Source organism: Giraffa tippelskirchi, chromosome 5 (assembly GCF_054371585.1).
Source record: "Giraffa tippelskirchi isolate mGirTip1 chromosome 5, T2T-mGirTip1v1.2.pri, whole genome shotgun sequence".
NCBI lineage: Eukaryota > Metazoa > Chordata > Mammalia > Artiodactyla > Giraffidae > Giraffa > Giraffa tippelskirchi.
Window position 1 is genome coordinate 7,773,134 of NC_137279.1, and position 15,473 is coordinate 7,788,606.

At 43.1% G+C, this 15,473-nt stretch overlaps 1 protein-coding gene across 6 annotated transcripts in view; it reads left to right on the forward strand.

The window, feature by feature from the left end:
- HHAT (hedgehog acyltransferase) overlaps positions 1-15,473 on the forward strand; it is a 340,025-nt gene that overhangs the window by 51,505 nt on the left and 273,047 nt on the right. For all 6 annotated transcript variants that reach the window (XM_081489707.1, XM_081489706.1, XM_081489704.1 and 3 more), the window contains one exon: positions 11,874-11,987. In XM_081489707.1, the coding sequence (XP_081345833.1) occupies positions 11,874-11,987 (114 nt within the window). The remainder of the gene's footprint in view (positions 1-11,873; positions 11,988-15,473) is intronic.

Sequence of the window (15,473 nt, forward strand, 5' to 3'; positions counted from 1 at the left end):
AGAATGCTGGATATGAGGCTATGGAAAATAATAAATATATTCAGCTCTCCTTGTTTTCCATATTTGAGGAGGAAATAGTTATGGTAATGAAAAATATAGGCTAGTGGGTAAGGTAGATAGTTTCCTATTTGGGTTTTGAGATACAGAAATAGATGCACTTAGGAATATGAAACACTGTCTTCATTATCCAGTTCTAGAACACTCCTTGGACTTATCTACCTGCTATCTTTTTCCTCCATTTCATTTCTCTCTAACCGAATAGACTTATTTCAGAATAGTGTTCTTCCCAGTGAATAATTTTCATAATGCTTCTGTTATAAAACTAGAGCTGGATTGCAGACAGAAAACAAATCCTTTCCAAAATATGTTGATCAGGGTTCCGTTGCAGACAACAGCATCCACACCAGTCAGCTTAAGCAGAAAGGACTTTATTGCAGGGATTTAAAGACATTTCAGAATAGTCAAAAAGGCTGTAGGGGATGGGCACTAAGTAAGCTTCCTGGAGCAATTGCCAGAGCCACCCTGTAAAACTGCGGCTTCAGCCCGGCTCCTGGCTTGAGCACCGAGTGCCCTGGTGCACTAGCAAAAGCTGCCACGTCAGGAAGATACAGCCCCTCTGGACCGACTGGACCTGGTGTCTCCACCCCGGCTCCTGCAGGAAAACACGGGCCTCTGCCACCGTTCTTCCAGAATCCCAAAGCCCATACATGTTTATGTTCATTCTTTCACCTTCAAGTCTTCATGTATGTATTTCCTCGTCAGAAACTAAGTCCTGAGGAGACATGCTAGCTACAGGGAATTTTGGGAAATGGAGCTTTTTGCCTTCTGACCTCTAATGTATAGGAAGTCATGCTAGGAGGGGTTGAGGAGTGTTGACTGAGGCATATGTGAGTATCTCCCACATGGAGCACATATTTTATTTTGAGGAGAAGGTTAAGATGGTTGCTTTCCCATGGCCTTTTAGATGTTGCCCTTTTCTGAACTCAGATGTTCTCCTTTCGTTAACCATGGATTCACTCCTTTTCAGTCCAGTTTCTAGAACCTTTCTTCTTTCTTTTGACTGGATTTGAGGGAATCTTGAGCAAGTCCACTCTCTCAGATTTCACCTATGAGTATCTCTATCTGTTTCAGGACATGCAGCTGAAAACTTTCAGATTTTTGTTTCTGGGGCTATCAGAGTAAAATAGAGTTTGTTGGTTTTTTGTTTGTCTGTTTATAGATCATTATTTACTTAACAAACATACAAAGTACTTAAGAAGTATTAGGTCCTATTCCAAGTGTTTTCCATATTTTAATTTATTTAAATCTTATAATTAAACCACAAGATAGGTCCTCTGTTATGACCATACTCTAATTTGTCCATCTCTGTAGAGTGAGGAATTGATGTAACCAGAGAGTGGGCCTTGAGTTGGTGAAGGTCATCTGCAGAGCACATCATCCACGAGAAATATTCCATGAGTTTCTGTTCTCTAACTGAGATTATAAAGGCATTTAAGGTGCCTTAATGATTATTGATATTTAATGATTATTAAGGCATTAAAGTGCCATTAAGGACTGTGCTTACACTAGATTCTTAAAAATGAGATGACTCTTCATATGTCGTTCGGTTTATTCAACAAGCTTTTACTGAGCATCAGTACGTGTTGGTTTCTTGGAGGATGTGCTGTTGCTTAATCGCTCAGCTGTGTCCGACTCTTTGCGACCCCATGGACTGTAGCCCACCAGGCTCGCCTGTCCATGGGATTCTCCAGACAAGAATACTGGAGTGGGTTGCCATGCCCTCCTCCAGGGTATCTTCCCAACCCCAGGAATTGAACCCAGGTCTCCTGCACTGCAGGTAGATTCTTTACTGTCTGAGCCACCAGGGAAGCCCTTCTTGGAGGATACAGTGCTGAATATGCATGTAGTCCCTGTTATAAGGGAGATGCCACAGTTTGGAGAGGCAGCTCAGTAGCCTACAATTCAAACACAGTGTGGTAAGTTGCCATGATATGAGTAACCATTGTGCATCGTGGAAGCATAGATGAAGGCCAAGGAGTCCATACTATAAGTGAATGGATTAGGAAAGCTTTTCCTTGGAGAGAGCTTGCTTGACCTGAGGCCTGAAGGACAGACAGGTCATCATTATCATGATGTTTGAGGGCAAGTTTTTTCCAAATCAAAGGGAGCAAAGGGTGGGAAGTTTCAGCCATGAACACAGCATATTTGTATAATCAGTGAGGCTTTGTTGAGGAACCAGGGAGAAAGGTTGCATAGGACGATGAAGGGATGGGCAGGGCCAGGAAGAGCTGCATGCGTCCTGCTAATATTTCTCTGGAATGCTAAGGGGGAACCTGAAGAATATTAAGTTGGGGAGTGGCTTGATCGCAGTGGTCTGAAAGCACTGTGAAGGGGAGATAGAATGGGGGAACAAGCCTAAATGTGCAGAGAATAGTCCCCGCCTTTGAAGTGTGTCCAGCAGAGTACCGGGAGGGAGATGATGTGTTTTCCCTGGATAACCCAGGCTCATGGGAGGGTTGCAGCTGAGGCACCCATGGCCTTTCTCTGCTTCAGCTGTAGAGCTCAGAGCTGATTGTAAATTAACAAAAAGTGCCATCCAGATGACCCACTCTCACTAACAGATCAGTGGATCTAGGAGAAATGGTAATCCTTTGGACCATCTCTGGCCCTTCACCTGTTTTTGTGGGTATGGTTTTGTCGGAGCACAGCTCTTCCCATCTGTATATGCCTTCCATGTGGCTGCCTTTGGACTACGCCGTCACAGTTGAGTAGTTGCCATAGAGACTGCGAGTGGTACCTAACCTTTTTGACATGAGGGTTTTGTTTTGTGGAAGACAATTTTTCTATAGACTAGGAAGTAGGGGATGGTTTCAGGGTGATTCAAGCTCACACATTTATCGTGCGCCCTATTTCTAATCTAATCTAATGCCCCCATATAGCACAGGTCCTGCTGTATAGCACAGGGAACTATGTTCAATATCCTGTAATAAACCATAAAGGAAAAGAATGTGAAAAAGGATGTATATATGTATAACTGAGTCACTTTGCTATACAGCAGAAATTAATTCAACATTGTAAACCAATTGTAAACCAGTTATAAACCACTGTAAACCAATTGTAATGTAAACCATTGTAAACCAATTATACTTCAGTAAAATAAATTTTAAAAATTCTAATTGTATAAAGAAGGACTGACCAGCCTGAGGTCACCTGAGGCTAGATGAGAGAACTGGAACTCAGACCTGGGTCTCCTGAACGTAAGCATAGCCTGGTCTCTGCCATGCACAGCACACCACTGGCTCTCTCAACGACTTGGAGAAAAAGGTCACTTTCCCTGCATTGTGATAGATACAAACTCAAGGTGACTACCCCATAGTCCATGGGGTTGCAAAAGAGTCGGACATGACTGAGCAACTTTCACTTCTACTCCAAATCCATCTGCTTATTGCTATCAAAATAATCACACTGAAACAAGGGCTAGCAAGCTTTCATAAAGGGCTAAATGGTAAATTATTTTCAGCCTTGTGGGCTCTACCAGGGATCTCCAGCCTCCGGGTTGAGGACCGGTACCTTTTGTCAGATCAGCGGGAACATTAGATTAGAAATAGGGTGCACGATAAACGTGTGAGCTTGGGTCATCCCGAAACCATCCCCCACTTCTCAGTCCATGGAAAAATTGTCTTCCACAAAGCAAGTCCCGAGTGTCAAAAAAGTTAGGTACCACTCGCAGTCGCTGTTGTGAAAGTTCCGAGTTTCTTCCATTTGGAGAAAAAGGTCCCTTTCCCTGCATTTTGATAGACACAAACTCGAGGTGACTATAGCACCTGCTGGAAACAGGCAGGCCTTCCTCTGAGGCCACCCAGTATAGTCACCTCCCTTGTTGTTGGTGCTCTTTACGCAGAGGGATGTGGAAGTCCACTGTCTCCCCGTTACTGATGTTGACCCCCTCAGTTAACTCTGAGAGCGGCTCCGCCCATGCGCCCTTCAAGACCCCAAAGAGTGGAGAAATCAACGTCAGATTTAACTCTGTTGAGTCAGTGGAAGCAGTTGAACATTTTAGTTAGGCTGCCAATTTTTCCCTAACCCTGAGGAATTGAATCTCACAATCTCCTACTGTAGGCACTGAGCCAAGATTGGCTGTACCTGGGAGATCTCTGTCAAGTCCTCTCAGTTCCTGATTGCGTCTTTGGATGGTAGTCAATCTGCCAGTCAGGGCTGATGTCCTCATTAAGTAAATGGCCCTACAGGAAGAGCAGTTCAGACAAACTGAAAGAATTACTGAATTAAAAAAAGGAATTCAGATGCAGAGTCCTGCAGACTGAGAGGATGGACTTTCCAGGGAATACTTTGTATCATAAGGTATTTTCCAAGGCTGATTTTTACCCCCTTATTTCCAGCTGTTTTCCCCCAGGATGAAATTGGCATGTTACAAGCAGCAGATCTCTAAAGGGTCTGTCTCAGGAGGCAGGCAGGCTCAGGGTAGGAAGAGGCCTTGCTGAAAGACCCAAGTTCTTTGTGATGCTAGTAACTCCCTGTGGGCAGAGGATCAGTTTAGGAAGCCTTTTTTTTGTTTGTTTTTTTGCCTCTCAAACTTGGTGTAGCTGCTATGGAAAACATGGAAACATTAAACATAGAATCCTGAGATGCCCCAAAAGTTCTACTCCTAGGTATATACCCAGAAAAATTGAAAATGGATATTTAAACCAACACTTGTATACACATGTTCAGCATTATTCACAGTAGACAAAAGGGGGAAACAGCTGAAACATCCATTAATGAATGAGTAAACAGGATGTGGTATATCCCTACAATGAGATGTGATTCGGCCTTAAAAAGGAGTGGTGTACTCACACGAGTTACAACGAAGATCAACCTTAGCAACATTGTGCCAGGCAAAAGAAGCGCAGTCACACGTTGTAGAACTCCATTTATATGAAATTCCCAGTGTAGCCAAGTCCATAGAGACAGAAGGCAGATTTGTGATTATCAGAGCCTGCAGAAGAAGGGGGATGGGAGTAACTGATTAATGGGTACAGAGCTTGCTTTTGGGGTGATGAAAATGTTCTGGAACTAGATGGGGTGGTTGTTGCATGACATTGGGAGTGTAAATGCCACTGGGATCTGATTCATTCTGTTATGTGAATTTTGCCTTAAAACAACAATAGCAATAGGAACAAACTCCCCAAACTCAAGTGTTTTCAGAATCCCTAAGTTATGGAGTTTCAGTTCGACTAAATCTTGGCAAATCACCTTCTAATATTTGAGTTGAAGTTTCAGCTACTGGAAAGAGCAGTGATTTACTGAAAAGCAGGCAAAGTCCTGGGAGAGTCTGGGTTAAAAAGCCACTGGTGGACTTGGAGTAACTGAATTTATCTCTGGGATGGTTTTCTCAGCTTCCCCTGAGGAGTCTTGGTAGGTGCCTTGGGGCTTTCCTTGGCACTGGGTGCTTTTAACATTTCAGTCCAGTGGCCTGGCCTTATTAGCCATGGGATTGTGTTATCTTCAGCCAGTGTTAATTCAGCATGGTCTGAGGAATGCAAGAAAAAGCACAGAAGGAGAGTTTTGGCCATCCCCCTGGGATAACAGTGCAGGACTCCAGCTGAGAGGCCAGGAGTGAATGCTGTCGTCTGGTGAGCTTCAGGGCTGATGAGAATTTATGGCTAGGATAAGGAAAACTTTGCTCAGTGGTGAGTTGGCAGCATAAGATCTTCTTTTGCCGGGTATTTTTCTCTTTTAACTTGCTGTGCTTGAACTACCAGATGATTTTGAAAGTGATCTGAACTGCCACATACAAGTTACACATGTCACTTGGCAACATTAGGGAATCACTGAAAATTCAAAACGTTAAAAAGTAAACATTTAGCACACCTGTGTCCATTATCCGTAACAGCCAAGAGGTAGAAGCAACCCAAATGTCCATCGACAGGTGAATGGATAAACAAGATGTGCTGTGCCCATGCGATGGTGGAGAATTCCTCAGCCTCGGAAGGGAGGGGAATTCTGCAGTAAGCCACAACATGGATGAACCTTGAGGACATTATGCAACTGGAACAAGCCAGACACAAAAGGTCAAACACAGTATGATTCCACTTATACGAGGTGCCTAGGGTAGTCAAATTCATAGAGACAGAAAGTAGGATAGTGGTGGTCAAGGGCCAGGGTCAGGAGGAATGGGGAGTTATTATTTAATGGGTACAGAGTTCCAGTTTTCAAGACAAAGGAGTTCTGGAGATGGATGGTGGTGATGGTTGTATAGTAGTGTGAATGTACTTAAGATGCCACTAAACTGTACACTTAAAAATGGTTAAGATGATAAACTTTACGTTATGTTTATTTGACCACATGAAACACAGGTTTTGCAGCCTGAGGACCTGGGTCTTTAAAGTTGAGCTCTGTCATATATTAGCTGTGGGACCTTGGACGTGATATTTAACCTCTCTGAGGATAGTTTTCCTTTTCTTACATTGCTGTCGGCAGAATCGTACAGCAAAGTTAGTCTGTATGCTGTAGTAGTTTCTTCCCAATCTGGAGAAGAGGCTGGACAAGTGGGAACTTTCTGGAACAGGGCAGGCTGGCAGTGTGGACGTGGAAGTTGGAGGCCTGGATTGGTCCCGAAGGCATGTGAGGGGGAATCACCGCCCCCCCCACATGTTGATGGGTACTCATTCAGGATGCTGTCTGTAGGCGCGTCAGGAGCTGTTTCTCTTAGTATTTCTTTCCTTTAGCCTGGAAAATAGCTGCTTTTTCCAGTCTCTGAAAGCCGTCTGAGACGTCTGCTCATTCTGCCCTTCATTTTACACACAGGAGGGCTCAGGGCCAGGGAGTTTAAACGTGACTCATCCAAGTCTGCAGAGGGGGAGAAATGTGATGAGAACCCAGGTCACGTGATTTCACGCCCCCACCGTTGCGAAGGCTCACTGAGTGTTGGGCATTCATGATACAAATTTGCGCTTAGGTCAAGGTTCTTGCTCTTAGGAGCTTACCATTTTTTTTCCCCCTCTAGAGAGAAAATACATGAAAAAGCTAGAATAAAGAGGGCTAGAATAAATGTGCTGTAGTAAAATGTGCTGGGATTGAGGTGTGGATGTCAGAGAAGGGGGTGCAGCGAGGTCCACCAGGGAGGGCAGAGGAAGCTTCACACCTGAGCTGACGTGTCTGTGGTTATGGGGCGTTAAGGAGGTGACCCTGGTGTTGGGAACAGTTTGGTCAGGTGGCGGGATGTGTGTGTGTCTGGGTGTGGCAGAGGAATCCAGGTGGAGGGCTTAGCACAAATAGAGACGCCTTGTGGGAAAGGACTGGGTTTGAAACCCACCCCTGCCCCCTCTAGTTGTGGGCAAATAATTTGCCTGCTCTGACCACCTGTTGACTCATCTGTAACATGGATTAAAAAAGAAACTAGAAACTACGTTAAGCGATACCCAGAATGTTAATTAGTGGTTTGCATGAGAGGGAGGTCTCCGTTGTATCTCTAGGATATGTAGATGGGTGGCACCACTGATACCTGTCTTGCTTTGCAGTGGTTTTCAGAGTGTGGAGAGTTAGTGTTGGTACTGTGACCTCCTCAAGGCTGAGGAATTCATATTTCCCCACACTACCTACCATGGAACTCTGTAGGAAGAGAGGCTCAGATCCTTTTCCTTGTTGAGTGTAGGAGAAACAGTGTTTCACCAGGAAGTTATAGTCACGATTGAAGAGACCCAGAATCATCACGTCTTTGTGCTTAGACTTCTCTGTTCCTGCCTTGTTGCAGATGAAAGCCTCAGAATGAATAACCGTGCTGAACTCACTCAGGTGATTAAATGCTCGTATCTAGATGCTTTCCATGATGAGCAGGATGGTGCTTGCTCTGTTTGTGAATGTTAGATGGTCAACTCTAACATGTCCTTGCCTGAGAATGGTGTGGGGTGGGGTGAGCTGTTAAGGATTCTCTGGGCTTATAAACAACGTAGGTAATCTTAGATTGATGATGTCAATCTCTGCTACTGGAAATGTGGTCCCTGGGCCAGCAGCGTGGCATCACCTGAGAGCTTGTACCACAGAATCCCAGGCCCTATCCCGGACTTCCTGGACCATAATCCACATTTTAGCAACATCTGTAGGTGGTCTGTTTAGCCACTGAGGTTTGAGAAGCACTAATGTTGAAGATTGGACGTGAATTGTAGAGTTCAGGCTCCCCTTTCTTCATGGAGGAGCCTTAATGGTTCTGTCTGGCTAGAATTTATCCCTGGTTTATATCTGACTCCCTTACAGCACTGAAGAAGAGGTTTCTTCTTATTATTTTTAGTTTTTATTTTATTATTTTGGCCACACGGCGTGAGGGATCTTAGTTCCCTGACCAGGGATTGAACCTGTGTCCCCCTGCTTTGGAAGCGTGGGGTCTTAACCACTGGACTGCCAGGGAAGTCCTAAGAAGAGGTTTCTGATTCACTAAGAACTGTGGGATCAAGATAGGAAATGGGGAAGGAACAGAATATGAAAAAATTGTTCCTGATTTGATACTTTAAGATTTACCTTGAAATTTTTGATTGAGCTCAAGGTCTGTAAGACTTTGCTTATGGAGTCAAGTGAGTCAGATTTTTCTTACTTGAATCATTAACTGCTACTTATTGGCTATCTTATTTTATTCATTAACTTGTCTTTTCTGTCTGGTAATTTCCTTAAGATAAATATTTTAAATTTAGAAGAATAGATGTAAGAGAAGCATTTTAATTTCCTTTAAATGGCTATTTTCTGAAATAACTAGTGCTGAAAGACTGTGTCATTTTATTGATGGGATTTTACCAGCACAATGTTTTCAGTAGTCCTGGGCCTTAGGATGAAACATAAAGATTTTTTTTTTTTTTGGTTTCCTTTCTAAAAATATTTTTAAATTAATTTTTATTGGGGTAGAGCTGCTTTACAATGTTGTGTTAGTTTCTACTGTCCAGCACAGTGACTCAGCTAGCTATACGTATACATATGCCCCCTCTGTTTTGGATTTGAATGTTGGTTTTTAGTGTCTTTCTTCCTGCATCCCTGTTACAAAGGGGCATTTTGCTAACATGGCCTCATCACATGACCTTTGTGCCTTTAATCAGTTGATTGACTCTCCACCGATTTGACATTTTTGAGATGAGGCAGTGAGCTGTTGAAGCCAGGCTAACGCTGTGAGTTCTTTGCTCTGCGCTGCCTGGGTGTGCAGCGTGGGCCTCCCAGGCCCTGATGCAGTCAGTCTTTAAATGGAAGGAATTGGACCGAATCTATGATTTTCATGGGATCTGGGCTGAAAGGTTGTTGCTGAGCTGTGAAAGACGCTGGGATTCTCAGCCACCGAAGGAAAAGAATTCAGTCTGGGGCCAGTGACAAGGCTTGATAGCTCAGAGCTTTTGTGTAATAAAGTTTTATTAAAATATAAAAGAGATAGAGAAAGCTTCTGACATAGGCATCAGAAGGGGGCAGAAAGAGTGCCCCTGCTAGTCTTTAGCCGGATGTTATATAGCTACTAGCAATCGTCTAATTAGAGAAAGGAAATGTCTCAAAACTCAGAGACTCGCGCCAGGCCCTTCACCCACAACGTGCGTTATGAGATAACTCTGGCTCAAGGTGAGTCGTCCCGGGCCATAAAATGATTGACCTGAATCTTGAAGAAAGGCAGGTTTCCAAGCAAATACAGTCTCGTGAACATAGCTGAAGAGAACATCTGCATGAGTAAAACATACTGGTTTGTCAAGTCGGTTCTGAGTGTTAGGCCGAACCGACTTGAAGACAGAGTCTAGGGTAACGTGAACATAGCTCAAGACAAACGTTTCCGTTAAAAAAACGCCTTGGTTGCACCTTGGTTAGCTCAGGGCTCAGGGTTTGAGAAGAGTTCAGTTCAGGTGGAAGCAGGTGTTGTCATGGCAACACAGAATTTTAAAAGAAACCTCTTTTTAAGTTTGTATAGAGAAGGGAGAAAAAAATCTAACACTTGTAGTTTGTCTCCTTTTGCCGCTTAAGAGAGATGAAAAACGTCTGACACTTGCAGCCTATTTTCTCCGTTTGGAGACCCCTGGCCTTCCTGCCTGTTAACCTCTCAGGGCTGTATGAGCAGGTTTTTGTGTATCAGGATCTTGGGTGTGGGGAACACATGTTTCAGACGCACAGTACTGTTGTCTTTATTTGGAAAATAGAAAAAACTTTTTTTTTTTTTTTTTTAAAAGAGGCAGAATGTGAAAGCATGATGCGATGTTAGGGGGTTAACGTGGGATGGAAAGCACATGGGACCACCAGTTAGCGGCAAGTAACAAAATTTTTAGTGACTACAGAGTGCCAGGTATTGCTTTAAATTTTCGATATGCACATACTTTCACTTAGACCTCATAGGTCCCTAGGATGTCAGTCCTGATAGCATATAGACAGGCAGACAGGTGAAGTGTCTTGCTCAAGGTCATCACAGCCATTGTGTGGGTGGATGTGGGATCCAACCCCAAGCTGAATCGGCCTCTTGACTGTGTATCTGCTACCTCTGCATCCATAGTCTGATGTGAATCAAGATCACTCTAATCTGTGCTTTACCTTCTGAAAAAAAGAGTTTTGTAATGTACGCAGCTTGTATGAAATTGCCCCTCAGTCCTCAAGTGCAGGAAAGAAAACAAACAAAAATCCTGTTTTCCTCTAAATCCAATTAAAAAATTGGCTCAGGGACTTCCTTGGTTGTCCAGTGGTTAAGACTCTGTACTTCTACTGCAGGGGACAGTGGTTCCATCCTTGGTCGGGGAACTAAGATGCCACACACCCCGTGACTTGACCAAAAGAAAAAAAAAAGAAATGGCCTAAAGTTCCACACCTAGGGAGGTGTTTAGTATCAATAGATCAATAATCAGTGGGGGATTCCTTCCCCACCAATCCAATTGGTTAGAAATTTCCGAGGGCTTCCAATCCTCATTCCATCCTGCTCGTGGGCCGAGCCAGCACTGCTCATTTGAGAGTGGCCAGTTACGGAGTTTTCTCCCTCCATGCTCAGCTTGGCTGCCATGATCTCCCTGGGGCTCCTGAGGCCAAGGCTTTTAGTTGTGAGTCCCCAGGTGTCCACAAGTCCACTCTCGCCAGAGGTTTTCACCTGCCCCTGCCGGGGAGCTGGGTAGACAGAGCCTAGAATGGGTACAGACATAGGATGCTGGTGGACCCAGAGCTTCCCGAGGGGAAGGGAAGTGTATCTTTCATTCTTTCTTCATATAAGCTTGTAGGGAATGGGTTAATTTCTTTATCATATTATCCTCTGGCCTGTAAATGACAGCAAGATTTAACATGACTGATCTTATACAATTTTATTAGTATCCAGTGTACATTTTTCTTGTTGGTAAAAGCAGCTAACTGACCAAACTGAGATAACCTCAGTAATTATTTGTCCTATCCGTGTGACAGTGAGTAAATAAAGGGAATTCTTTAAGTCTCTGTTATATCTTTTATAACATAGGGTTAATAATAGTTTCTGTCCCACAGAGGGTCCTGGGGTGGGGGGTGGATCAGCTTTAACAAAGACCTTTGAGACTAGCCAAGCTGGAGGGAAGCATAGAAGTAGGTGGGGGTGTGTGTGTGTGTGTGTGTGTGTGTGTGTGTGTGTGTGTGTGTGTGTGTGTGTGTGTGTGTGTGTGTGTGTGTGTGTGTGTGTGTGTGTGTGTGTGTGTGTGTGTGTGTGTGTGTGTGTGTGTGTGTGTGTGTGTGTGTGTGTGTGTGTGTGTGTGTGTGTGTGTGTGTGATGGGGTAGAGACTGGAAATGTAGTGTCAATGCCATTTTATAGCTTTTGAACTCACATTGGCCTTCTTCTTGCAGTTGTTTTATTAATTGGAGTTTGTGTTCTGCCTCAAATATATACTAAGATCTCTCTGATAAACTGCTGTTTTGGCCTGTTTAGGACCCAACCGACTTTGAGTGGAGCTTCTGGATGGAGTGGGGGAAGGAGCGGCTGGTGTGGCTATTCCTTGGCCACATGAGCGTGTCTCAAGTCGCCAACCTGCTTTCAAGGAAGGTACGGTTATGTGCATCATTTCCATTTCAGCTTCTTTCTCCTTTGCTTTTTGTCAAGAAGGAATCCTGAGCTAGGAAATCAGGGGGCATGGATATTGGCCTTTGAAGCCTGGAAAAGGTGAGAAAGATTTGTTACTGGTCAATAAGAGAAATTACCAGATAAAAAAATAAAATCAAAACATAAAAATAAAAGATAAAGATGTGATAAATTGTAATGTTGGATAGATACTGCATAATGACTTAACATACATATGTTATGAAAAGATTACCACAATAAGCTTAGTTAATACCCATCATATGGGTACAAAAAAAAAAGAGAAAAAAGAATGTTTTTTCCTGTGATGAGAACTTTTAGGATCTCCTTGCTCATCAGCTTCCAAGTATACCATATTGCAGTAACCACAGTTGTCACGGTGTACACGAGAACTTACTTTTCTAATAACTGGAAGTTTGTACCTTTTGACCACCTTCATCTAATTTTAAAGAACCTTCTAAGCAACCCTAATAATAAAGAGTACATGATTTTGCATTCCTACACTGATAATGAATATACCTACCTCAACCTTCATTAATGGGTTTCTTTTCTTTCACAAGTTGGTTTGGTGTTTTGTTATGACATCAACCTTTCTAGAAATTTAACATTTTTATTTCTAACACAAAGCTTCTCTGCCCACAGGTGGGTGACTTACTACCCCTAGGTCTCAGCTTTCCCATCTGTAAAATGAATAGCTCAGTATCTGTATTTTCTTTCCCTGTTTGGGGAAGATGAACTATTTTGGGGAGGATCTGTGAAATGAAGCTGTTGTCGTTTCTGCTACTGTGGGAAAGGGCCAGCTGTTGTGGAGTGGAAGAGTCCTGGATGATGGATTAGTTCCTGGACTTGCTCACTCATTAGCTTTCTGACCGTGGAAAGGCTTTTCACCACTGAATCTTAATTCATCATTTTCTATAAGGTAGGGTTAATGAAATAATCATTTTTTTTCCTTTTAAAAAATGGGCTTCTCTCTATTCACAATAACCAAGACATGGAAGAAACCTTAACGTCCATTGACAGATGAATGGATATAGATGTGGAAATGGGATATTGTGTTAGTTGCTCAGTTGTGTCGGACACTTTGCAATCCCATGGCTCCTCTGTCCATTGAATTCTCCTGGTAAGAGTACTGGAGTGGGTTGCCACTTCCTTTTCCAACAATGGAATAGTACTCAGCCATAAAAAGAACGAAATAACGCTAGTTGTAGCAACAAAGACAAATCATTCAGTGGCACAGTAATCCAAGTCTGTGCCCCAGCCACTGATGCCAAACAAGCTGAGGTTGACCGGTTCTATGAAGACAACACCTTCTAGAACTAACATCAAGAAAGATGTTCTTTTCACCACAGGGGATTGGAATGCAAACGTAGAAACTCAAGAGATACCAGGAATAACTGGCAAGTTTTGCCTTGGAGTACAAAATGAAGCAAGGCAAAGGCTAACAGAGTTTTGTCAAAGACAACATGCTGGTCATAGCAAACACCCATTTCCAACAACCCAAGAGATGACTCTACACATGGACATCACCAGATGGTCAAAACTGAAATCAAGTTGATTATGTTCTTTGCAGCTGAAGATGGAAAAGCTGTATACAGTCAGCAAAAACAAGACCTGGAGCTGACTGTGGCTTAGATCATGAGCTCCTTATTGCCAAATTCAGGCTTAAATTGAAGAAATTAGGGAAAACCACTAGGCCATTCAGGTATGACCTAAATCAGATCCCTTATGTTTATACAGTGGAGGTGATGATTAGAATCAAGGGATTAGATCTGGTAGACAGGTGCCTGAAGAACTATGGACTGAGGTTGGTAACATTGGACAACAGAGGGTGACCAAAACCATCCCCAAGAAAAAGAAATACAAGAAACCTAAGTGGTTGTCTGAGGAGGCTTTACAAATAGCTGAGGAACTAAGAAAAGCAAAAGGCAAGGGAGAAAGGGAAAGATATTCTACTGAATGCAGATTTTCAGAGAATAGCAAGGAGAGATAAGAAGGCCTTCTTCAGTTAACAGTGCAAAGAAATGGAGGAAAACACTAGAATGGGAAAGACTAGAGATCTCTTCAAAGAAATTGGAGACAGGAAGGGAACATTTCATGCAAAAATGGCCACGATAAAGGACAGAAACGGTAAAAACCTAATACAAGCAGAAGAGATTAAGAAGAAGTGGCAGGAATTCACAGAAGAACTATACAAAAAATGTTTTAATAACCTGGATAACCACAGTGGTGTGGTCACTCACCTAGAGACAGATATCTTGGAATGTGAGGTAAGGTTGGCCTTAGGAACTTACTATGAACAAAGCTTACTAAGAACAAAGCTAGTGGAGGTGATGGAATTCCAGCTAAGCTATTTCAAATCCTAAAAGATGATGCTGTTGAAGTGCTACATTCAATATGGCAGCAAATTTGGAAGACTCAGCAGTGGCCGTAGGACTGTAAAAGGTCAGTTTTCATTCCAATCTGAAAGAAGGACAATGCCAAAGAATGTTTAAATTACTGCACAATTGCAATCATTTCACACGCTAGCAAGGTAATGCCCCAGATCCTTCAAGCTAGGCTTCAACAGTATGTAAACTGAGAATTTCCAGATATACAAACTGTATTTAGAAAAGGTAGAGGAATCAGAGATCAAATTGCCAACAGCTGAAGGATCATAGAGAAAGCAAGGGAATTCCAGAAAAACATCTACTTCTGCTTCATTAACTATGCTAAATCCTTTGTGTGGATAACAACAAACTGTGGAAAATTCTTCAAGAGATGAGATTACCAGACCACCTTACCTGTCTCTTGAGAAACCAGTGTGCAGGTCAAGAAGCAACAGTTAGAACAACTGGACATGAAACAATGGACTGGTTTAAATGGTAAACATCCATTTGACTGGTTCATATGGCTCAGACGGTAAAGAATCTGCCTGCAATGCAGGAGACCTGGGTTCTATCCCTGAGTTGAAAAGACCCCCTGGAAAAGGGAATGGCTACTCACTGCAGTATTCTTGCCTGGAGATTTCCATGGACAGAGGAGCCTGATGGTCGCAGAGTTGGAGACGACTGAGAACTAATACTTTGACTTTTCTCAGTTCAGACCATGTGAGATGTAGATTAACCGTCTTATTTGTGGCCGGATGGACCTCCTCCTTTCCAAATTTTCTCCATTTTCAGCTTCTGTTTTGCACCTACCACCATCAGAAAACTACCTAGTTTAGGATATAGATGTTCCTCTGGTTAATTTGCTTGTGGCTTTTACTGTTAGGCCCTATTCAGGGTGGCTTGGAGCTCCTGGCTGAAACCCAACTTCGTCCCTTTCAAGCAATGCAATCTTAAAAGCCAGTTAGTTAATATCTCGGAGTCTTTTGCCTCATTTTATGCATCAGGGATGGCACCGCTTGCTTCCTGGGGTAGTGGTGAGGGCCTAATAGTTTTCAAGGTTGTGCTAGTGTATGATGACAGCCAACGA